This window comes from Berghia stephanieae, chromosome 13 (assembly GCF_034508935.2).
Source record: "Berghia stephanieae isolate SIO BIC M18660-M18661 chromosome 13, UCSD_Bste_1.3, whole genome shotgun sequence".
In the NCBI taxonomy this organism is placed as follows: Eukaryota; Metazoa; Mollusca; class Gastropoda; order Nudibranchia; family Aeolidiidae; genus Berghia; species Berghia stephanieae.
Window position 1 is genome coordinate 17,729,989 of NC_088372.1, and position 20,000 is coordinate 17,749,988.

General features: G+C 35.8%; 1 protein-coding gene across 1 annotated transcript in view; it reads left to right on the forward strand.

The window, feature by feature from the left end:
* LOC144959309 (uncharacterized) overlaps positions 1-11,115 on the forward strand; it is a 27,185-nt gene extending 16,070 nt beyond the window's left edge. Inside the window, exons 3-5 of the mRNA XM_078891857.1 lie at positions 71-223; positions 2,289-2,455; positions 7,385-11,115. Coding sequence (XP_078747983.1) covers positions 71-223; positions 2,289-2,455; positions 7,385-7,708 — 644 coding nt within the window. The 3' untranslated portion in view covers positions 7,709-11,115. The remainder of the gene's footprint in view (positions 1-70; positions 224-2,288; positions 2,456-7,384) is intronic.
* The last annotated feature ends 8,885 nt before the right edge of the window (positions 11,116-20,000 follow it).

The window sequence follows — 20,000 nt, forward strand, 5'->3', positions numbered from 1 at the left end:
TGTTTATCAGTGGAAGTAAAAGTATTGTTCCTTTTATCATGTATTAATAGTTTATGTCACTCTATTTCAGGTCATGTTTATGGTACTCGTTCCTTGTTGAGTCTTGCCATTTCGCTTTCCCTCATCGCCTGTGTGCTGTCTTTCATCTATTCCTACAAGTTATCCCAGAAATCCGCTTCCAAATCCTTTGTCGTGGCTATTGATATCTTGGTCGCCCTTGCAAGTAATGAAATGAATTCTTTCTCGATTAGAAATAAATTAATTATAAATAATTTTTCCCCAAGATATTAAAAACTATAATATTTTAACTTGTATGTTAATGTAATACATATAATATGTTTCGTGTTAACCTGAAGAAGGCTAAAGTCCAAAACGTCGTTTGTTTTGTTTTGTCCCCTTATATATGAGTCACATCTACTCACTTTATCTTTCTCCCGATCATAAGATATTATCGCCTTTATGGCTGTTTTTGGGAGTTGATGACTCTTTATAATGTCTATCATAATAACAGCGATGATATATGTATATATATATATATATATATATATATATATATATATATATATATATATATATAGTATGCGCGTGGCTAAGAAGCTCATAACATTGCCATCCGGAAGTATAATGGACCAACACACAAAACTGTGAGTATCTATGAACGTTTATAGACAGGTTAATACAGTTCTGTGAGCATTACCCATAAACGCGGATGGCAAAACACAATAACAAAGACCCCATTGACGTTAACTGCATACTATCTATAGAAGAAACTAGTAATAATAGTAAGTAATATGATAATGGTATTGATTACAACTTTCAAGGGGATTTGAACCAGTATTTTTACATCATGTCACTGATCCCTATTCCCATTACGTTTATATATTTTCATTGTTGTATCCATACAATTGGATAACTGACAATCGGCAACAGTGTGTACGGTACGAACTTTCAAAAATGATGAACAATGCAAACCTCAACTCTTTATCCTTTCTTTTTAAAAATATAGCCTTGTGGAGAACATTGTGCTTATTTGAGTCAATTAAAAAATTGATATGGCGCACAACTCTACTGAAAGATTTGAAAAATAGAAATGTATTGTTTACAGATAGATAAACAGATAACTTGATTTTCTTTTATAATTTAAAGTCAGTTTGAAAGTTCGTTAAGTCAAACAGATATCATAAAAAAATTTACAGAAATCTTAAACAAGTTTCACCGATTAACAACATCAACGAATATTACTGCTGATTTTACTGTCGTTTTTATGCCATCGATGTGATAATTATTGCCCTGGGAAATATTTAGTTAAAAGTTGTCGGCAAACTGTCAAGTGGATCTGTCTAGCTTCTAGCCCGAACAAACCAAAAGTAGACAGATTCGGGGACTTGATATTTTTCGCGTCCGCTTCAGATTTTCATTTGACCTCACATAAGTTAAGTAAAGGGGAGACATTCCGAAAGCTTCTACATCCCCAGTATTCATTCAATTTGTATTTTCACCGTTGATCTTTTGTCCAGCGTTTATTTATTCAATTTGTCATCATATAAAAGCGTTTTAAAAACTCAAGAACAAACCTTGATAGATTTGTGAAAGTTTAAAATGTCCTAATTTATCCATTGTTTTGATTCTCGGCCGCCATTTTAATTTGTGAAGTATTGAATGTAGTGCAAAGCTTTCCCAAGTAAAGCGTGGTAAAGACTTGCGACTTATTGATATTGATATCTACTGACTGATAAACTAAAATCATGCCGAATAAAGCATGGCACCGACGACAAGCACATCGATTAAAATGTGCATCAAATCGTAATCAAGCTAATCAAGAAAATGATTCTGGCAATATCGAATGCAAATAGTTCTTTCCCCGCGAAATTGCGGGCTTTTTACTAGTTTTTAAAAAAATAGATGACCTAAATTTGGCTCAGGTTTTTGCAGCTTTCTATCTTCAGATACGGGCTTATTTCTCACTACACTAACTCTCTCTCTCTCTCTCTCTCTCTCTCTCTCTCTCTCTCTTTCACTCTCTCTCTCTCTTTCACTCTCTCTCTCTCTTTCACTCTCTCTCTCTCTCTCTCTCTCTCTCACACACACACACACACACACACAGAGACTATAAACTTTTAAGTTTACATTTACCTACTTTTTGTAATTCAACTATTGATATGGCGGTGTGTTTATTTACGTAAACTAGATGACTGGTTACACACTTTCAACCAGTACATTTAAATCACATAACTGTTCCCTATTTCCATAACTTTTTTTAAAAAATGTTTATTGTTGTATCCATGCAGTTGGATTCCTGGTGATCGGCAACATTGTGTACGGTACGAACTACCAAGATGATGAGAAATACGAAGACGAGTGGGACTTGGGAACGTCCTTCTATCTGATCTTCGTGGCCATCGTTGGCCTCATCGTCGGGGCCGTCTGTTTACATCAGAGTTACGTCCCTCCACAGGTACAGCTGGGTTGGAAGTCTTGGTATTGTTTCTTTGTTTGGTTGTTTGTTTTTTGTTTTGTTTGTTTTGTTTTTATGTTTTTGTTAATTTGTTATTTATTGTCTGTTTGGCTTCTCGTTTGGTTATAATTTTCGTTTTTTTTTTTTTTTTTTTTATTTTTTTTTTTTTTTTTTTTTTTTTTTTTTTGGGGGGGGGGGGTTGTTTGTTTGTTTGATTGTTGTTTTTATTTGTCTTTGTGTTTTTTTTCATTTTGAAAAAAAGTAAGGATGAAAAAACGAATATGTGATGTATCGTCTCAAAATGGTTTTGTTATAGGGGTGAACCTGCCGCGGAAAAGGGAATTCAATATAAGAGTGACCGGAAATATAACATTACTATTGTTGTCAAATTAAGACCCCATAATGTATAATCTTCAACAGCCAATGAGTATGAAAATGATGGGTTCGAGCGTTCTGCGGCTATGTGGTCTTATGGTATGACACTTGCTTTCGGATCGGAAGGTCCTGGGTTCGAGCCTCGCTGGCCGCAGAGTTGAGTCCTTGGAGAAGGCTCTTAACTCACATTCTCTCACCTTATTCGTGTGTAAAATGAATACCTGGTTAACAGCGTTGTCTCTGACCGAAAACATCGCCTAACAGGCGTCGTGTCCCGTGTAAGAGAGTTAGCTTATAGCAAGTGGGTTGAATGAATTCACAGTGCTTGTATATCAGTTAATCTTGGTCATTATATTGAGTAGTAGTCTAGGGAATATACAAGGTATTGGTTTTGAGATAACAGTATATGAGTAAACATACATGGAAGCTGAGATTATCACCCATGTCGTATATAGTTGAATTTGAGATTTAATAAGATAACGTGAGTATATCACAAATGGGAACCATCCTTTTTCAAGCAAGAATATGGATATGTGATGGAATATGACGAGAATTAACACTTGTATTGCTATGAAGATTGAATTTAATGTGAAAAAGATCATTAAAAATTTGTTTCAATTAATTTATATCTTACTGTCGATGTTGTAATACCTTAAAAAGTATAATCGATAAATATATAAATGTTTTAATCAATTTTGGTGCTGGTAATTTTAAATTTTAATCACTTTTAACTTATAGGTGCCTTACTGGTGATCTTGTAATTTGAAAGTACTAAAAGTATAATCGATATATTATAAATGTTGTAATCAAATCCGATGTTTGAGAATTTATCAATGTTGTAATACTTTAGAACCTGAAATCAATATATATAAATGTTGTAATCAACTTTGGTGTTTTTGAATTTAAAGTTTACTTTTTTTTAAATATTTAACTGGTATAAGTATTGTCTTTTTTTAAAATAGACTATTTCTTAAATTTGTTTATAGCGTTTTAGTTGGACGTTTCATATATATTTAATCTTTTTACTGTTATTTTTTTTTTTATTGAAATTGTTTTAAGTCAATTTAAATTCTAAGAAAGGGGCGTAAGTAAGAGAGTTAGCTTATAGCAAGTGGGTTTAATGAGTTCACAGTGCTTGTATATCAGTTAAACTTGGTCATTATATCGGCAAGTCTAGGACAGTTTTACGTTCCAAAGTTAAAGGATTGGTCATTATATTGAGTACTAGAAAATTACTTTCTTTCATCGGTGTTACTTGGTATTTGGCATTTAGACTGTCAAGGAACTGTCGAACTTACAAGGAGGCGTGATTTGAGGGAATTATGGGTAGAATCACTACAGGGGATAAAATAGGATGTTTCTATTGAAAACGAGATTCTACCTTTTGATTCGATTCTGCATTCTACTTCGCTATGAGCTGCACACTTTAAACCTTTTGTGCTCACCATCATTTATTTGCTTGTAAGGATTTAGAAATATTCCATATATTTTGAAAATAGTTACTTAGGCAAAATGACTTTACATTTGTATTGATTTTACGGATATGGGATTTATGAAACTGATTTAATTATGACCATGCTATTTGATTTGGATTTGGAATTTATCACAACAATAAAGCTGTAAGAAATGAAACTTGGAATCTGGATTATTATTTGAATGTCTTGATGATGTACATTCAATTATCATCATCGGCCTTTGAACTCTTTCGTTATTATTAACATCTACAACACAATGCAAAGGAATATCATTACCATCTATCAAAAAAAAAACAAAAAACAAACAAAAACACTATACGATTATTAGCCATTATTTATGTGTGCAACTACGCCCCATCACACCCGTCCTAAATGTTAAAGGTTGCTGTTAGCCAGGGACCCCTTGTAAAGCGCTTTGAGCACATTTAGTGGGAATTGCGCTGTATAAAAGCTCAATTTTTTAAAAATAATCCTTACCAAACTAGAACATTTCCTGCCATTTACTAGCCCGTTCCTCTCCCTTAACTATTTCCCGTCAATGAATCTACTGGCAAACATGCCTTCGTTCCATCAGCTGCCTTTTATTTAGATAGTACGAGCTAAACAGACGAATAATTTTATTCAATAGTCTGATGTCACGTCGCCCAGCAACGGCGGCCATCGTGGTTCTAAACAAAGAAAATCTGTACTTTTTATTCTTCAATCTGGCAATAACTTTTCCTATGTCTTGTGATCAGAATGTATAAAAGTCAAAACATGATCAGATCTATAATGTTTTTTTTTCTCTGGATGCGCTTTTATGGTCATTAGAGAAACATTTCATAGGGTCGTCCGCCATTGTCCCGATAGTTTAGAGCCAGTTACTAAGTTACCATGCGTCATTACGAAATGACGTTACGACTGTTGAAGCGTATTAAGTCTTATTGTTAGAGAATATTGGTCACGCTATTTTGACACAATAATAGGCTTCAACAGTTGTGACGTCACTTCCCTCGTAATGACGCATAGTAACTTAGCAACTCGTTCAAAACTATCGGAACAATGACGGACGCCCTAATGAAAGACACATAAAAGTGTATCTAGAGGAGAAAAGAATTATAAATCTGATCATATTTTGACTTTTATATATTCTGATCACATGACATCTGAAAAAGTTCTAGCCAACATGAAGAATAAAAGTAACGATTTTCTTTGTTTAGAACCAAGCTTCTCGTTGCTGGGCGACGTGACATCAGACTATTGAATCCTATTGCATAGCAGCACATGACAACACTATGCATTTTTTTCAATCATCTGTGTTAAAATTGTGAGTGATGCTCAGAATCTTTGGGTTTCTTGCAAAAGCTAATAGATAGTATGCGCTTGGCTAAGAAGCTCACAACATGACCACCCGGGAGCACAACGGACCAACACACAAAACTATGTTTGTAACCATGGATGTTTATAGTATGATAAATACAGTGAGAATTACTCATAAACACGGATGTAAAAAAAAAAACAATAACAAAGACCCGAGTGACGTCAACTTCATTCTATCGAGGCATAACAACAATATAACCATAAGGTGGAAGCATCACAACAACACCGTTATAGATAGAATGCGGTTGGCCAAGGAGTTCACAACATTGCCATCCGGAAGTATAACGGACCAACACACAAACTCTGTGTAACCATGAACTTTTATAGTCAGGTTAATACAGTTCAGTGAGCATTATTCATAAACGCGGATGGCAAAAAAAACAATAACAAAGACCTGAGTGACTACATCTTCGAACTATCGATAGATAGTTCGAAGATGACGTCGCTCAGGCCTTTGTTATTGCTTTTGCCATCCGCGTTTGTGAGTTGTTCTCACTAAACTGTATTAACCAGACTATAAAAGTTCATGGTTACACAGAATTTGTGTGTTGGTCCGTTATACTTCCGGATGGCAATGTTGTGAACTCCTTGGCCAAGCGCATTCTATCTATACCAAGTTTATAACACAAAAGACTAATGAAATGAGAAAAGAGAGAATGGCATCTTTAGTGTTTCATTCATCGTGTTTAATGATAAAGAGGAAACCTGAAAACTCCACGTTGTATAGATAGAACGAAGATGACTTCACTCCGGTCTTTTTTATTGTTTTTGCCATCCGAGTTTGTGAGTTGTTCTCACTAAACTGTATTAACCAGACTATAAAAGTTCATGGTTACACAGAGTTTGTGTGTTGGTCCGTTATACTCCCGGATGGCAATGTTGTGAACTTCTTGGCCAAGCGCATTCTATCTATAGATAGAACGAAGATGACTTCACTCCGGTCTTTTTTATTGTTTTTGCCATCCATGTTTATGAGTACTTCTTACTAAACTGTATTAACCAGGCTATAAAAAAAAGTTCATGGTGACACATAGTTTTATGTGTTGGTCCGTTATACTCCCGGATGACAATGTTGTGAGCTTCTCAGCCTTATTTATATATAGTATGCAGATGACGTCACTCAGCCCTTTGTTATTGTTTTTGCCATCCGCGTTTGTGAGTTGTTCTCACTAAACTGTATTAACCAGACTATAAAAGTTCATGGTTACACAGAATGTGTGTGTTGGTCCGTTATACTTCCAGATGGCAATGTTGTGAACTCCTTGGCCAAGCGTATTCTATATATAGATAGTATGCGCTTGGCTAAGAAGCTCACAACATTGCCATCCAGAAGTATAACGGACCAACACACAAAACTGTGTGTAACCATGAACGTTTATGGTCTGAATAATACAGTTTAGTGAGAATTACTCATAAACATGGATGGCAAAAAACAATAACTAAGACCCGAGTGACGTCAACTTCATTCTATCTATAACTCTAAAGACTAATGAGAGATGAGAGAATGGCGTCTTTAGTGTTTCATTCGTCGTGTTTAAAAGATAAAGAGGAAACCTGAAACCTCCAGGATGTATATCTTGGTTATTTAAATTAAAGATTACATTCCATTTGCTATTCTTTTTCGTTTCCTCGAGCTTCAAGCACAAACATTTGCATTGATAGATACTCCCAATAATAAAAAATCATATTAATAGAACCATTTCTGTCTGTTTACGACCAGATTCTCCCCGCGACAACAACAACGACAATAATTCATCATTATCCTGGAGCCCAACCTGGAGTGTACGGGCAGCCAATGCCTCCAGCATACGGACAACCAGCCTATGGGCAGCCTATTTACGGACAAACAGCCAACGGTCAGCCTAATCCCTACACCACAGCTGCCTCTGGTCAACCTCCAGCCTACGGAGCATCGACTTACCCGACGCAGCCCGGAATGGGTCCAAACTACACAACCCAATACGACCCCAAGAGTGCTGGTCAACCCACAACACAGCCGATGGACCCTGCTTATCCTCCTCCCCCGGCCCCTGCCCAGTATTAAAATTATGATATTCGAAGAATATATAGCTCAATTTCAAGTTCAAATGTTTATTTTAGGCAGTAGGAAAGAAACTTGTGGTGTCGAAAAACTGGTTCCTATCGTAGCCATCGTTAACATATATATAGCCTGACACAAGAAACCTCTAGGACTGGCAGTTTGACGTCATTTTTTAGGTTTGTGTAGTGTCTAGTGAGCTGCCGTTAGTAGAGCTCAAGAAAACAAATTATTTCATTGGTTGAACAATGGGGGCGATCTATATTCATGTTTTCGTCCAACCAAGTCATCAATCGCATGATGTGTTTCTGTCCAACAATTGGATATTTCTAAACAAATGTAAACACGCTGCTTTGTTTACAAAAGTTATAAACATACACATCTGTCAAACTGAACAAAATGTCCAATCGTGATGTTAGACATTTCAAAATCTGTGAGCACTTGACACTATCTGGGTCAGTTTGAGCACATAATATTCCAATGTGACCAATGACCTCGAGCACATGGAAATGTAATATAGATCGTGCCCATTGAATACAACTCACGATTTGTTTTCTTTTGCGGCAAAAGACTGGCATATTGACGTCATTTTTTGGTCAGTGTCAGCGTTGCCATCGTTATGTGATAGCCTGATACTGAAATCCAAAAGGACTGGCAGTTTGACGTCATTATTTGCTTTTTGAGTTAGTTTTGAGATAGTTCGAAGATGACGTCACTCAGGCCTTTGTTATTGTTTTTGTTTTGTTTTTTTTTTGCCATCCGCGTTTATGAGTAATGCTCACTGAACTGCATTTACCCGACTATAAACTTTCATGGATACACACAGTTTTGTGTGTTGGTCCCTTATACTTCCGGATGGCAATGAGCTTCTGAGCCAAGCGCATCCTATCTATAAAACTTAATGATGGCTACGCTCAAACACTAGAATTGTTAGTGACTTTAAGATATTTTTTGCATTGGTTACAATAACATGCCATGGGATTTTTGTTCTTAACGGTATATTTTGATGTTAAACATAAGCAATATTATAGGCAATGAATTCTGTTGTGATAACGATCACTGAACAAGGGTTTACATTTCACGAGATTCGTGTGCACAACTCACTAACTCAACACAGCATTACTGTAAACATTTTAAAGTTTGAGTCAATAATTTTATTGCAAATGAGGAGAAGATCAAAGGAATTCGGCATTGTGAGAAAACTGTTTGGTCAATCACTATCGGTATTCAAATTTCGTAACGTCACTTAAACTATAGATAGTATGCGCTTGTCTAAGAACCTCACAACATTTCCATCCGGAAGTATAACGGACGAACACACAAAACTATGTGTAACTTTTAACGTTTATAGCCTGGTTAATACAGTTTAGTGAGAATTACTCATAAACATGGATGGCAAAAAGCAATAACAACCTCAGTGACGTCATCTTCATTCCATCTATACGCCCGGATGCAAAACAAAACAAAAATCACGTCACCACATATTATGGTAGCCTTGGAAGATTTTTCGAGATTTCTTGCGCACGGGAGTTGGAATCGACATATCGAGAATTTCCAATTAACAAATGAAAACAGGTAAAATCAATAAGAGTAATTATTTATTAATGATACACATTGGACTTCGGATAAGTTGGCATTGATGAGACGTCGGCGTGTCTGAAAACATTAATTTAATTTTAAATTGCGTTACTGAATGGTTTTAACTCACTCAATCCCTAACACCGATTATATCCATAGTTTACCCAGGTTTCTTTTACCCAATGCCTATTTATGACATTTTTTTCTGAGACAAATTATAGGCGTGGTATCAAAGCTATTGTTTTTAGATTTCTCATGTTAATGATAGTTGAATAAAACTATCTATGTAGATACATGCTCATTGTGAATACATTTTTTTCAATTTTGAAAAGGAGCAAACATTTATAGGATTATTGAGTTATTTAAAGTCATATTTCTGCTCTAACTGTTCAATCATACTCTGAAAAAAAAAACGCTTTTTAAAAATTTTGGTCAGAAAACTCGTCCTTCAAATATCGATAGATTATAAAAGACCCTCATATTGTTAAAAACTCCCAAAACTGGCAAAGTCCTAGAGAGGTGAACTTTCATTTTAAAATACGTCATTTACATATCTGTGATACTGCTACATTGCCCTATTGGCGGAATGCATTTGTTACCGTTTGTCCCTTAACCCTCTCCTTACCGGCCATTTTTAAGGTTTTCCCCAAAAAAATCACACCCAACTAACACAAAATAAATTTTTTTATCACCCAGACAAAATAGCAGTAAAATTAATGCGATACATAATTTCTTTAGCAAAACATGCTCTAAAACACACTTTTCATTTTATTTAAATTTTATGCTGTACAAAAGAAATTTGAATATGAAAAATGTTGGTTGTATCGTTACGAATGTGACGATTTTCTATAGCTGGTAAGGAGAGGGTTTAGTGTTCCCAAAACTAGAATTACTATTATAAGGACAACGTGAGTAAACATTATTTCTCACTGCTTGATGGTTTCTGTGAGTTCACGTTATCACTCCAACTCCCAACGCGGGCAAGGAGACCCTAACTGTGGCTTCTATCCCCTTATAATCTGTTTTCCAACATGCTTTATGTCTTTGTCCTTGAATGAGATTACTTGGTTTGGTCCTGGCCCTGGCCAGATTCCTGGCTGGGAGGGAAACAGCCAGTCGAATGCAGTTATTATTTTAGGAGACGATAATTTTTCCCCTTGTAAATCATTTCTCTGTTATGTGTTATTATATTTGCTATTTTTTATATATAATGTAAGCATTTGATGTTGTAAGCATCTTTGTTGGATCCTGTGCTTGTGTCCGGATAAGACTTATAGGTGATTTCAAACTAAGTACATTGGTGGTATGTTCTTGGAATCTTCATTTAACCCCTATTTCTTCCCAGTTCCCCTTTGTCTTACTTTCTCTTGGGTGCTTTAATTTTAATTCTAAAACGTTTTACTGTCCCATTATCTTCCTTTTTACTGGCACTGATATGGCCTAAATGTTTTGCAAGTGCAGTAAAACCCTTAAAAACAAACAAATAAACAAATCACTCCAACACATGGGGATAAGCCACAATCTGAAAGATAGAGAGAGAGAGAGAATGATGGAAAGATAGAGAGAGAGAGAGAGAGAGAGAGAGAGGGAGAGAGAGAGAGAGAGAGAGAGAGAGAGAGAGACCGCTTTGATTCCGTTCTTGTAATGATTAGTTTGACAGCAATCAAGGGACTGTATCGGACAACAAATGCATTCATTATTGTTTCTCAGTGAGACTTACGATATATCTATTGATTACGAACTTTTATTAGATTAAGAAATCAGTAAATTATGACCAGTGTTATCACATTACCATGTACAATATATTTAAATAAAGAGTGTCTATTTGTATCATACACATTTGTACTTATATATGTCAAGTGGGTTCGCTTTTCTCATATGGTCATCAGTTATGTTCTAGCTTTTCTCGGCACTGCAATACACACCATTATTTCTTATACTACTACTATCTACTACTACTACTACTACTACTACTACTACTACTACTACTACTACTACTACTACTACTTACTACTGTTACTACTACTACTACTACTACTACTACTACTACTACTACTACAACTACTACTACTACTACAACTACTACTACTACTACTACTACTACTACTACTACTATTACTACTACTACTACTACTACTATTACTACTACTACTATTACTACTACTACTACTACTACTACTACTACTACTACTACTACTACTACTGCTACAAATTACTTTCTACCACAGCTACAGATTCAGCTACCTAATCACTGCTGGATCAACATGGACGTTGGAAAAAAAAATTCGACCACCCATAAACGATCTTGAACTCTTTGTGTGTGAAACGATCCAATGGGAGCGCGATCTATATTCAGGTTTTCGTCCAACCAAGTCATTAATCGCATGATTTTGTTGCTGTACAACGATTGGATTTTTCTTGAAAAATGTAAACACGCTGCTTTGTTTATGAAAGTTGTAAACATACACATGTGTCAAACTTAACAAAATGGCCAATCGTGATGTTAGATATTTCGAAAGCTGTGAGCACTTTTCACTATGTGGGTCACTTTGAGCACTTTTTGCAATTTGATCAATGACCTCGAGCACATGTAAAGTTAATATAGATAGTATGCGCTTGGCTAAGAAGCTCATAACATTGCCACCTGGAAGTATAATGGACCAACACTCATAAACGTGGATGGCAAAAAACAATGACAAAGACCTGAGTGACGTCATCTTCGAACTATCTATAGATCGCTCTCCATTGAGTTTCCCGGACCACCCAAGAATAATAGGGGGGAATAATAATTAACATCACTTTGTCGTCTATATATAAATATATATAAATATGACATTTTCAACCACCGTCGGACTAATGATATTACAATAGGTCCCAACAAAAGTATAGCTTTAAATTATTAAACAAGTCCTATGATTTAATTAATTAATTTATAACTTTATTTAAGAATAAGAAAATGTCAAACGTTTTGACAATCAAAACGTTTCCTATTCCGTAACGCTTAAAGACAATACAATACACACAAACAAATCTTGTCTTGATGTCGTCTCAGGTTTGCTCTTCTGTTTTCTTGTCGTGACGTTGCTCTGAATGTTCGTGAAGAAGATGTGTAGTGTGGATACTTCTTCACTCTGTACCAAACACGGCCCAACAAGTATTGGTAACATAACTGTTCTTCTCAAATATATTTTACGCACACAGCTTTGCACTATCTTCTTTTATAACTGGATATATTTAACCGAACAAGTTATTAACGGGCATCTTATATTATCACACTCTTTTATGGAGATGTGATTTTACGACAAATGTCGCGTTTTGATTCGTCACCAAACCGGCCAACATTTAATATTTTTATAACACAGTTTTGACCTCCTCTCTGTTATATTTAGGTCGTTACTGAATCGGCCAGTACCCTATAACACAGTGTAGGCCTTCTCTGTGTTAAACTTTATTGGGACATCTGCATAGTAACAGATCTGCCTTCTTCTGTTCAATGATTTTATTGATCTCTTTTTGGTCGGATTGACACTGCATAAATTTGCCTTCTCTATGCAATGATTTTGGTCACCCATTTACGGAATTACACAGTACAGTAGCCTGCACTATGCCTTGCTATTTTCCGGCCCCGAACGTTTCTCACACAATCAACCCTGCATTGTGCGAAGAATAGCAAGTGAGAATTTGCGACCTGCCATGGGTTTATATAACCATGGTGAGTAGTATTCATAGGACGACTGAGAGACGTTGTCAACAACATGTTTGAAAAATAACAACTCATGGTCGCTGGATTCAATATTCTGATGTCACGTCGTGATACTAAATAAAGAAAATCGGTACTTTTCATTCTTCATTCTGGCTAAAACTTTTCATATGTCTTGTGATCAGAATGTGTAAAAGTCAAAACATGATCATATTTATAATGTTTTTCTCTTTTGGATAAACTTTTACGCTCGTAGAAATATTTCATAAGGGCGTCCGCCAATGTTCCGATAGTTTAGAGCCAGTTACTAAGTAACCATGCGTCATTACGAGGGAAGTGACGTTACGACTGTTGAAGCGTATTCCCATTGAGACTTAAAACTCTTTCTACAGTAACGTGACAGTAACGTCTCCACAGTCCAGCAAACAGACTTGCCTACTATGTACTACGGAAAATTCGTAGAATTTTGACATTTCGCTCCAATATTTGGAACTGCATGAGCATCTCTAAGTCATTTAAACTTATCTTATTTAAAAGGAAAATTAATGTCATCCGACACGATGTTAAGGGTTTGAAGTGTTATTAAGTCCTTGTGAGGGTAAAATTATTCATATATAAAGTTAACTGAAGGAACTACTTTTATTTTTTGGTCCTAAAAACTATGAAGTTTTACTTTTTGAAGTATGCAGTCTGCCAGCAAATCATCTTGAGCTTACTTTCTTGTAGCATTATTCAGTTGATAGATTTTAGTATACCACCAATATTCCGTCCATTGGTTCCTACAGCTACAGTGCAGTACTCTGGAGAATCGCGTATTCAAAATTTTAGCGAGACAAATAATTGGTTGTCCTTCAAAGATCGATCGGTTAAAAAATTGAGCTTTAAAATTGAGCTTTATATAGCGCAATATCCACTAAATGTGCTCAAAGTGCTTTACAGGGGGTCTCTGGTCAACAGCAACATTAAACATGTAGGACGGAACATGACGCCTGTTAGGCGATATTGAAATTTTTCGGACAAAGAAAACGCTGTTAACGGCCAGGTATTCATTTTACACATGAGTACGGTGAAAGAATGTGAGTAAAGAGCCTTTTTTCTAAGGACTCAACAGGACCTTCCGATCCAAAAGCGAGTGTCATACCACTAGCCGACATAGCCGGTTAAAATGATCCTCAACTTGGATCAAAAATACCTCCAATTTTATGACTTAACGAAGTCGTTATTTATTTTATTCGGTAACAATACGAGATTAATCGTGGCCTTCGTTAACTTAAAGCCTGACACTGACCAAAAAAATGACATCAAAATGCCAGTCTTTGGCCACAAAAGAAAATAAATTGTGAGTTGTATTCAATAGTTCAATCAATGGGACCACTTGTTCCATGAGCACTACTAACGACAACTCACTAGGCGATGCAAAAAACAAATAATGACGTCAAAATGCCAGTCTTTTTGGGTTTCGAACGATGGCTACGGATTAACCGATTTTAGTTATTGTGTAATGCTTGCCTTCGCACTTCTATCTTCATACTGCTACCCAAGAAAGCGGGTGCAATTGAGTGTTCGGACTACAGAACAATCAGTATTATATGCCATCTACTGAAACTCCTCCTGACAATAATCCTGAAAAGAATCTCGTCAAAAGTAGATCGTGAGATTTCAGAACAGCAAACTGGATTCAAAAAGAACAGTGGCACCAGGGAGGCAATTTTCGACTTAAAAATCCTGTCAGAAAAATACTTAGAATTCCAAAAAGACATATATGCCTGTTTTATCGACTACTCAAAGGCATTTGATTCTGTTAGTCATCAGAAACTTATCCAGGACCTTGTGGCAATAGGTGTGGAAGAGAATGATGTGGCTCTAATGGCTAATCTGTACTGGCAGCAAAAGGCTCAGATAAAAGTGCAGGCAGATACAACAGATGCAATTGAAATCAAGAAAGGAGTGCGCCAGGGATGTGTTATGTCTCCTTGCTTGTTTAATTTATAAACAGAGTCTATTTTTCGGCAAGTAGAAACACACAAGGGTTGAAGTTTGGTGGCCACAACATCAACAATTTACGTTACGCTGACGATACTGTCCTGTTGGCGGAAAGTAAGGAAGACCTACAGAAGCTACTTTGAAAAGTGAACGAAGAGAGTATAGAAAAGGGGCTGTTCATGAATACGAAGAAGACAAAAACAATGGTGATAACAAAAAAGAAAGAGCCCATAGACATAGATATAGAAATAGAAGAGTGTCCAGTGGAACAAGCAAAGGAGTTCACGTACGTGGGGCAGTTGGTAACATCAGATGCAAAGTCTGACAAAGAGATCAGGAGACGAATAATGCTGGCCAGAAATGCGTTCATGAAACTAAAGCCAATCCTCACCAACACAAATATCTCCATCAGAACACGAATGAGATGCACCAAATGCTATGTGCGGTCCATTTTCTTTTATGGTTGTGAAACGTGGACACTAACCGCACAGACAGAACAACGTATTGAAGCTTTTGAGATGTGGACGTACAGGAGAATGCTGAAAATACCTTGGACAGCAAGAAAAACAAACATCGAAGTCCTCGACCTAATGGGCCAAAAACAAAAAGAACTTCTTTTGACTGTGAAGCACAAAAAGCTGTCATATTTTGGACATATGCGAAGACATGATAGTCTCGAAAAAAGGATAATGGAGGGAAGAATTGAAGGAAAGAGAGGCAGAGGAAGACAGAGGAAATCCTGGACAGATGGCATCAAGGAAGCTACAGGACGGCGCATGGTAGACTGTAACGAGGCTGCAATGGACCGTGAAGGATGGAAGGCCATGACATCCGATCTCTGGAAAGAGATGGAACCCGGGTAAGGTAAGGTAATGCTTGCAGATTATCTGAACTGCATCAGGTTCTTCCAATTGTAAGATAGATAACTCTTTAAAGATTAACTCTGACTCTTCATAAACAGTTATTCGCCTTATTGATTGAGAATCGTCAACTTCCCATTCAGGAAAAGTACCAAAGTGATAATAGTGGGGAAGAAAAGTGTGATGTCGATATACTGGCTCCAATCTCTAAGGAAAAATTAAACAATTCTTCCGGAGGACTGGATACTTACGTCGTGCAATTGATCGTCACTTTCAGAGTGATGGCATCTTTTTTTCAAGCGAGGTTCGTCAATACAGATCATCGGAACTCGCTCTTTTACTTCTCTGTCCTATTAGGGAGTAGGCTCTGGTTAATAGAGTTTAGTGAGAATTACTCATGGACGCGGCAAAAAACAATAACACAGACCTGAGTGACGTCAACATCGAACTATCTATAATATAGTTATTCCAAATATGCTTCAGTTTTTATATATATTTATTTCTTTTAATTGCATTTTCGGTTGTTTTTTTTTTCACAACTCACACTTTCATCTTTCATCAACAACCGCTCCTCTACGTTTTAAAACAACAATACAACAACAATAATATCAACAACAACAACAATAAAAAGAACATTTGAGCATTTTTATAGAGCAATATCCACTAAACGTGCTCAAAGCGCTTTACAAAGGGTCCCTGGTCAACTCAACATTTAACATGTAAAGCAAGGCAGTTACGCTTGTGAGCCGATATTACAATTTTTTTTTTTTTTGGCCATAGACAATACTATTCTTCTTCTTCTAGGTTCCATGCCTGGTCCAGGCTTCGGATACTGCATGAATTATCTCTCTCCACAATACTATTAACGGCTAGGAAATCATTTTACACCTGAGAACGATGAGAGAGTGTTAGTAAAGAGCCTTTTCCAAGCACTCAACTATGCTCCGAGCGAGGCTCGAACCCAGGACCTTTCTATCAAAGCCACAAGATCGCATTGTCGCACTATATCAACAACAAAATTTGAAATATCAATTATGTGTGCTTAAAACGCCTTACAATGCGTTAATGTGTGAGTAAAGAGCGTTTTCCAAGTACTCAACTTTGCAGCACCATTAATGGGACTCGAACAAGAACCTACCGATCGAAAGGCGAGTGTCACGCCATAAATTGATAAATTTGTTTTAACCCACCATAAAACCTGTCAATGCGGTAATAGGGCTATGCAAATTAAATAATAATCATGTCGGTCTCTCTCTCTCTCTCTCTCTCTCTCTCTCTCTCTCTCTCTCTCTCTCTCTATCTATCTCTCTCTCTCTTTCTCTCTCTCTCTATTTCTTTCTTTCTCTCTCTCTTTCTTTCTTTCTCTCTCTCTCTCTCTCTCTCTCTCTCTCTCTCTCTCTCTCTCTCTCTCTGTTTTGGTTTTATTTTTAAGGGTTTTACGGTGCTTGCAACACATTTAGGTCATATCAGCGCCAGTAAAAAGGAAGAAAATGGGATAGTAAATAGTTCTAGAATTACAATTTTAAAGCACACAAGAAAGGGGAATGGTACAAATAAGGAATTAATGTAGATTCCAAGAGCATACCATCAAAGTACTTAGTTTGAGATCACCTAAAAGTCTCATCCAGATACGAACACAGGTCCCCACTAAGAGGAATACACTGAAATGCTTACATTATAAATTCAATATAACAAATGTAATAATACATAACAGAGAGATGATTTACAAGGAAAAATTATCATCTCCCAAAACTATAACTATGCATTTGACTGTTTTCCTCCCAGCCAAGGTCTCCGGTCAGAGTCAGGGCAAAAATATGTAATCTCATTCCAAGACAAAGACAGAAAGCAATTGGAAAACATGAATAGAGGTATAGAAGACACAGCAAGTACCTCCCTGCCCACTATGAGAGGTCAGGAACCCCACCCAGTCTCTCTCTCTCTCTCTCTCTCTCTATATATATATATATATATATATATATATATATATATATATATATATATATATATATATATATACTAGTAAAAAGCCCGCAATTTCGAGGGGAAAGAACTATTTTCATTCGATACTGTACTCACCATCATTTAATGAGGGCAGATTGGTAAACAACGTTGTCTGTGTAATTTGGTATATCTTCGGTTGATTTTTCTGTGTGGCCCAATAATATATTTAATAATATATTCCCTCAACTAACCCCAAGAAAAAATTAAACCTAGTACCTTTAATTAACCCCAATAGGAAAAACAAACACCCTAGCACTTTAATAATACTTATGACTAACCCTAATAGGAAAAAAAAAATCATCCGATCTCGAGCTAACCCTAATAGAAAAAAATCATGACAAATTGAATAAATAAACGCCTGACAAAAGATCAAAGGTGAAAATACAAATTTAAAGAATACTGGGGATGTAGGAGCTTTCGGAATGTCTCCCCTTTACTTAACTTATGGAAAAACAAACTTCCTAGCACCACTTACCACTAACCTCTCGAGCTAACCCTAATAGAAAAAAAAAAACAACTCTCGGACTGCTTTGCACTACCTTTCAATATTTAACAAATCAAAAAGGCGGCTGAAAATCAAAACAATGGTCAAATTAAGACATTTTAAACTTTCCCAAATCTATCAAGGTTTGTTCTAGAGTTTTTAAAATACTTCTAGATATAATGACAAATTGAATAAATAAATGCCTGACAAAATATCAACGGTGAAAATACAAATTTAAAGAATACTGGGGATGTAGGAGCTTTCGGAATGTCTCCCCTTTACTTAACTTATGGAAAAACAAACTTCCTAGCACCACTTACCACTAACCTCTCGAGCTAACCCTAATAGAAAAAAAAAAAACAACTCTCGGACTGCTTTGCACTACCTTTCAATATTTAACAAATCAAAAAGGCGGCTGAAAATCAAAACAATGGTCAAATTAAGAAATTATAAACTTTCCCAAATCTATCAAGGTTTGTTCTAGAGTTTTTAAAATACTTCTAGATATAATGACAAATTGAATAAATAAATACCCGACAAAATATCAACGGTGAAAATACAAATTTAAAGAATACTGGGGATGTAGGAGCTTTCGGAATGTCTCCCCTTTACTTAACTTATGGAAAAACAAACTTCCTAGCACCACTTACCACTAACCTCTCGAGCTAACCCTAATAGAAAAAAAAAAACAACTCTCGGACTGCTTTGCACTACCTTTCAATATTTAACAAATCAAAAAGGCGGCTGAAAATCAAAACAATGGTCAAATTAAGACATTTTAAACTTTCCCAAATCTATCAAGGTTTGTTCTAGAGTTTTTAAAATACTTCTAGATATAATGACAAATTGAATAAATAAATGCCTGACAAAATATCAACGGTGAAAATACAAATTTAAAGAATACTGGGGATGTAGGAGCTTTCGGAATGTCTCCCCTTTACTTAACTTATGGAAAAACAAACTTCCTAGCACCTATACTAAGACGTATGACTAACCTTAATAAAAAAAGAAATATCCTCGATCTCGAGCTAACCCTAATAGTAAAAAAAGAATCAAAATGGCGAGTGAAATACCTTCATGTGATCAAGTGAATAATATCACTATGAATGCCACGATTTGCTGAAAAATGCCAAACCCACACACACATGTATACACCACACACAACACACACACGCACACACATACACACACACACACACAAACATACACGCTATTAGAACATACATAACAACACTTATCGCCGCTAAATCAACAACACAACGGAAGTAATAATAATACTTGATGTCATAAATAGATGACGCAAATTGACAACTTTTTACAGTGTCAAAATTAGTTGATTTTGGGAGTCAAGTGTCGTTGTTGGTACATATTTTATGATATCTGTTTGACTCAACGAACGTTCTAACTGACTTTAAATTATAAAAGGAAATCAAGTTATCTGTTTATCTATCTGTAAAAAATACATTTCTAATTTTCAAATCTTTCAGTAGAGTTGTGCGCTGTATCAATTTTTTTAGTGACTCAAATAAGCACAATGTTCTCCACAATGCTATATTTTTTAAAGAAAGGATATATATATATATATATTATATATATATATATATATATATATATAATATATATATATATACTCATATTCTAGCAATGACTATGAAAAATGTTTTTTTTCTCTTTTTGAGGACAATTTTT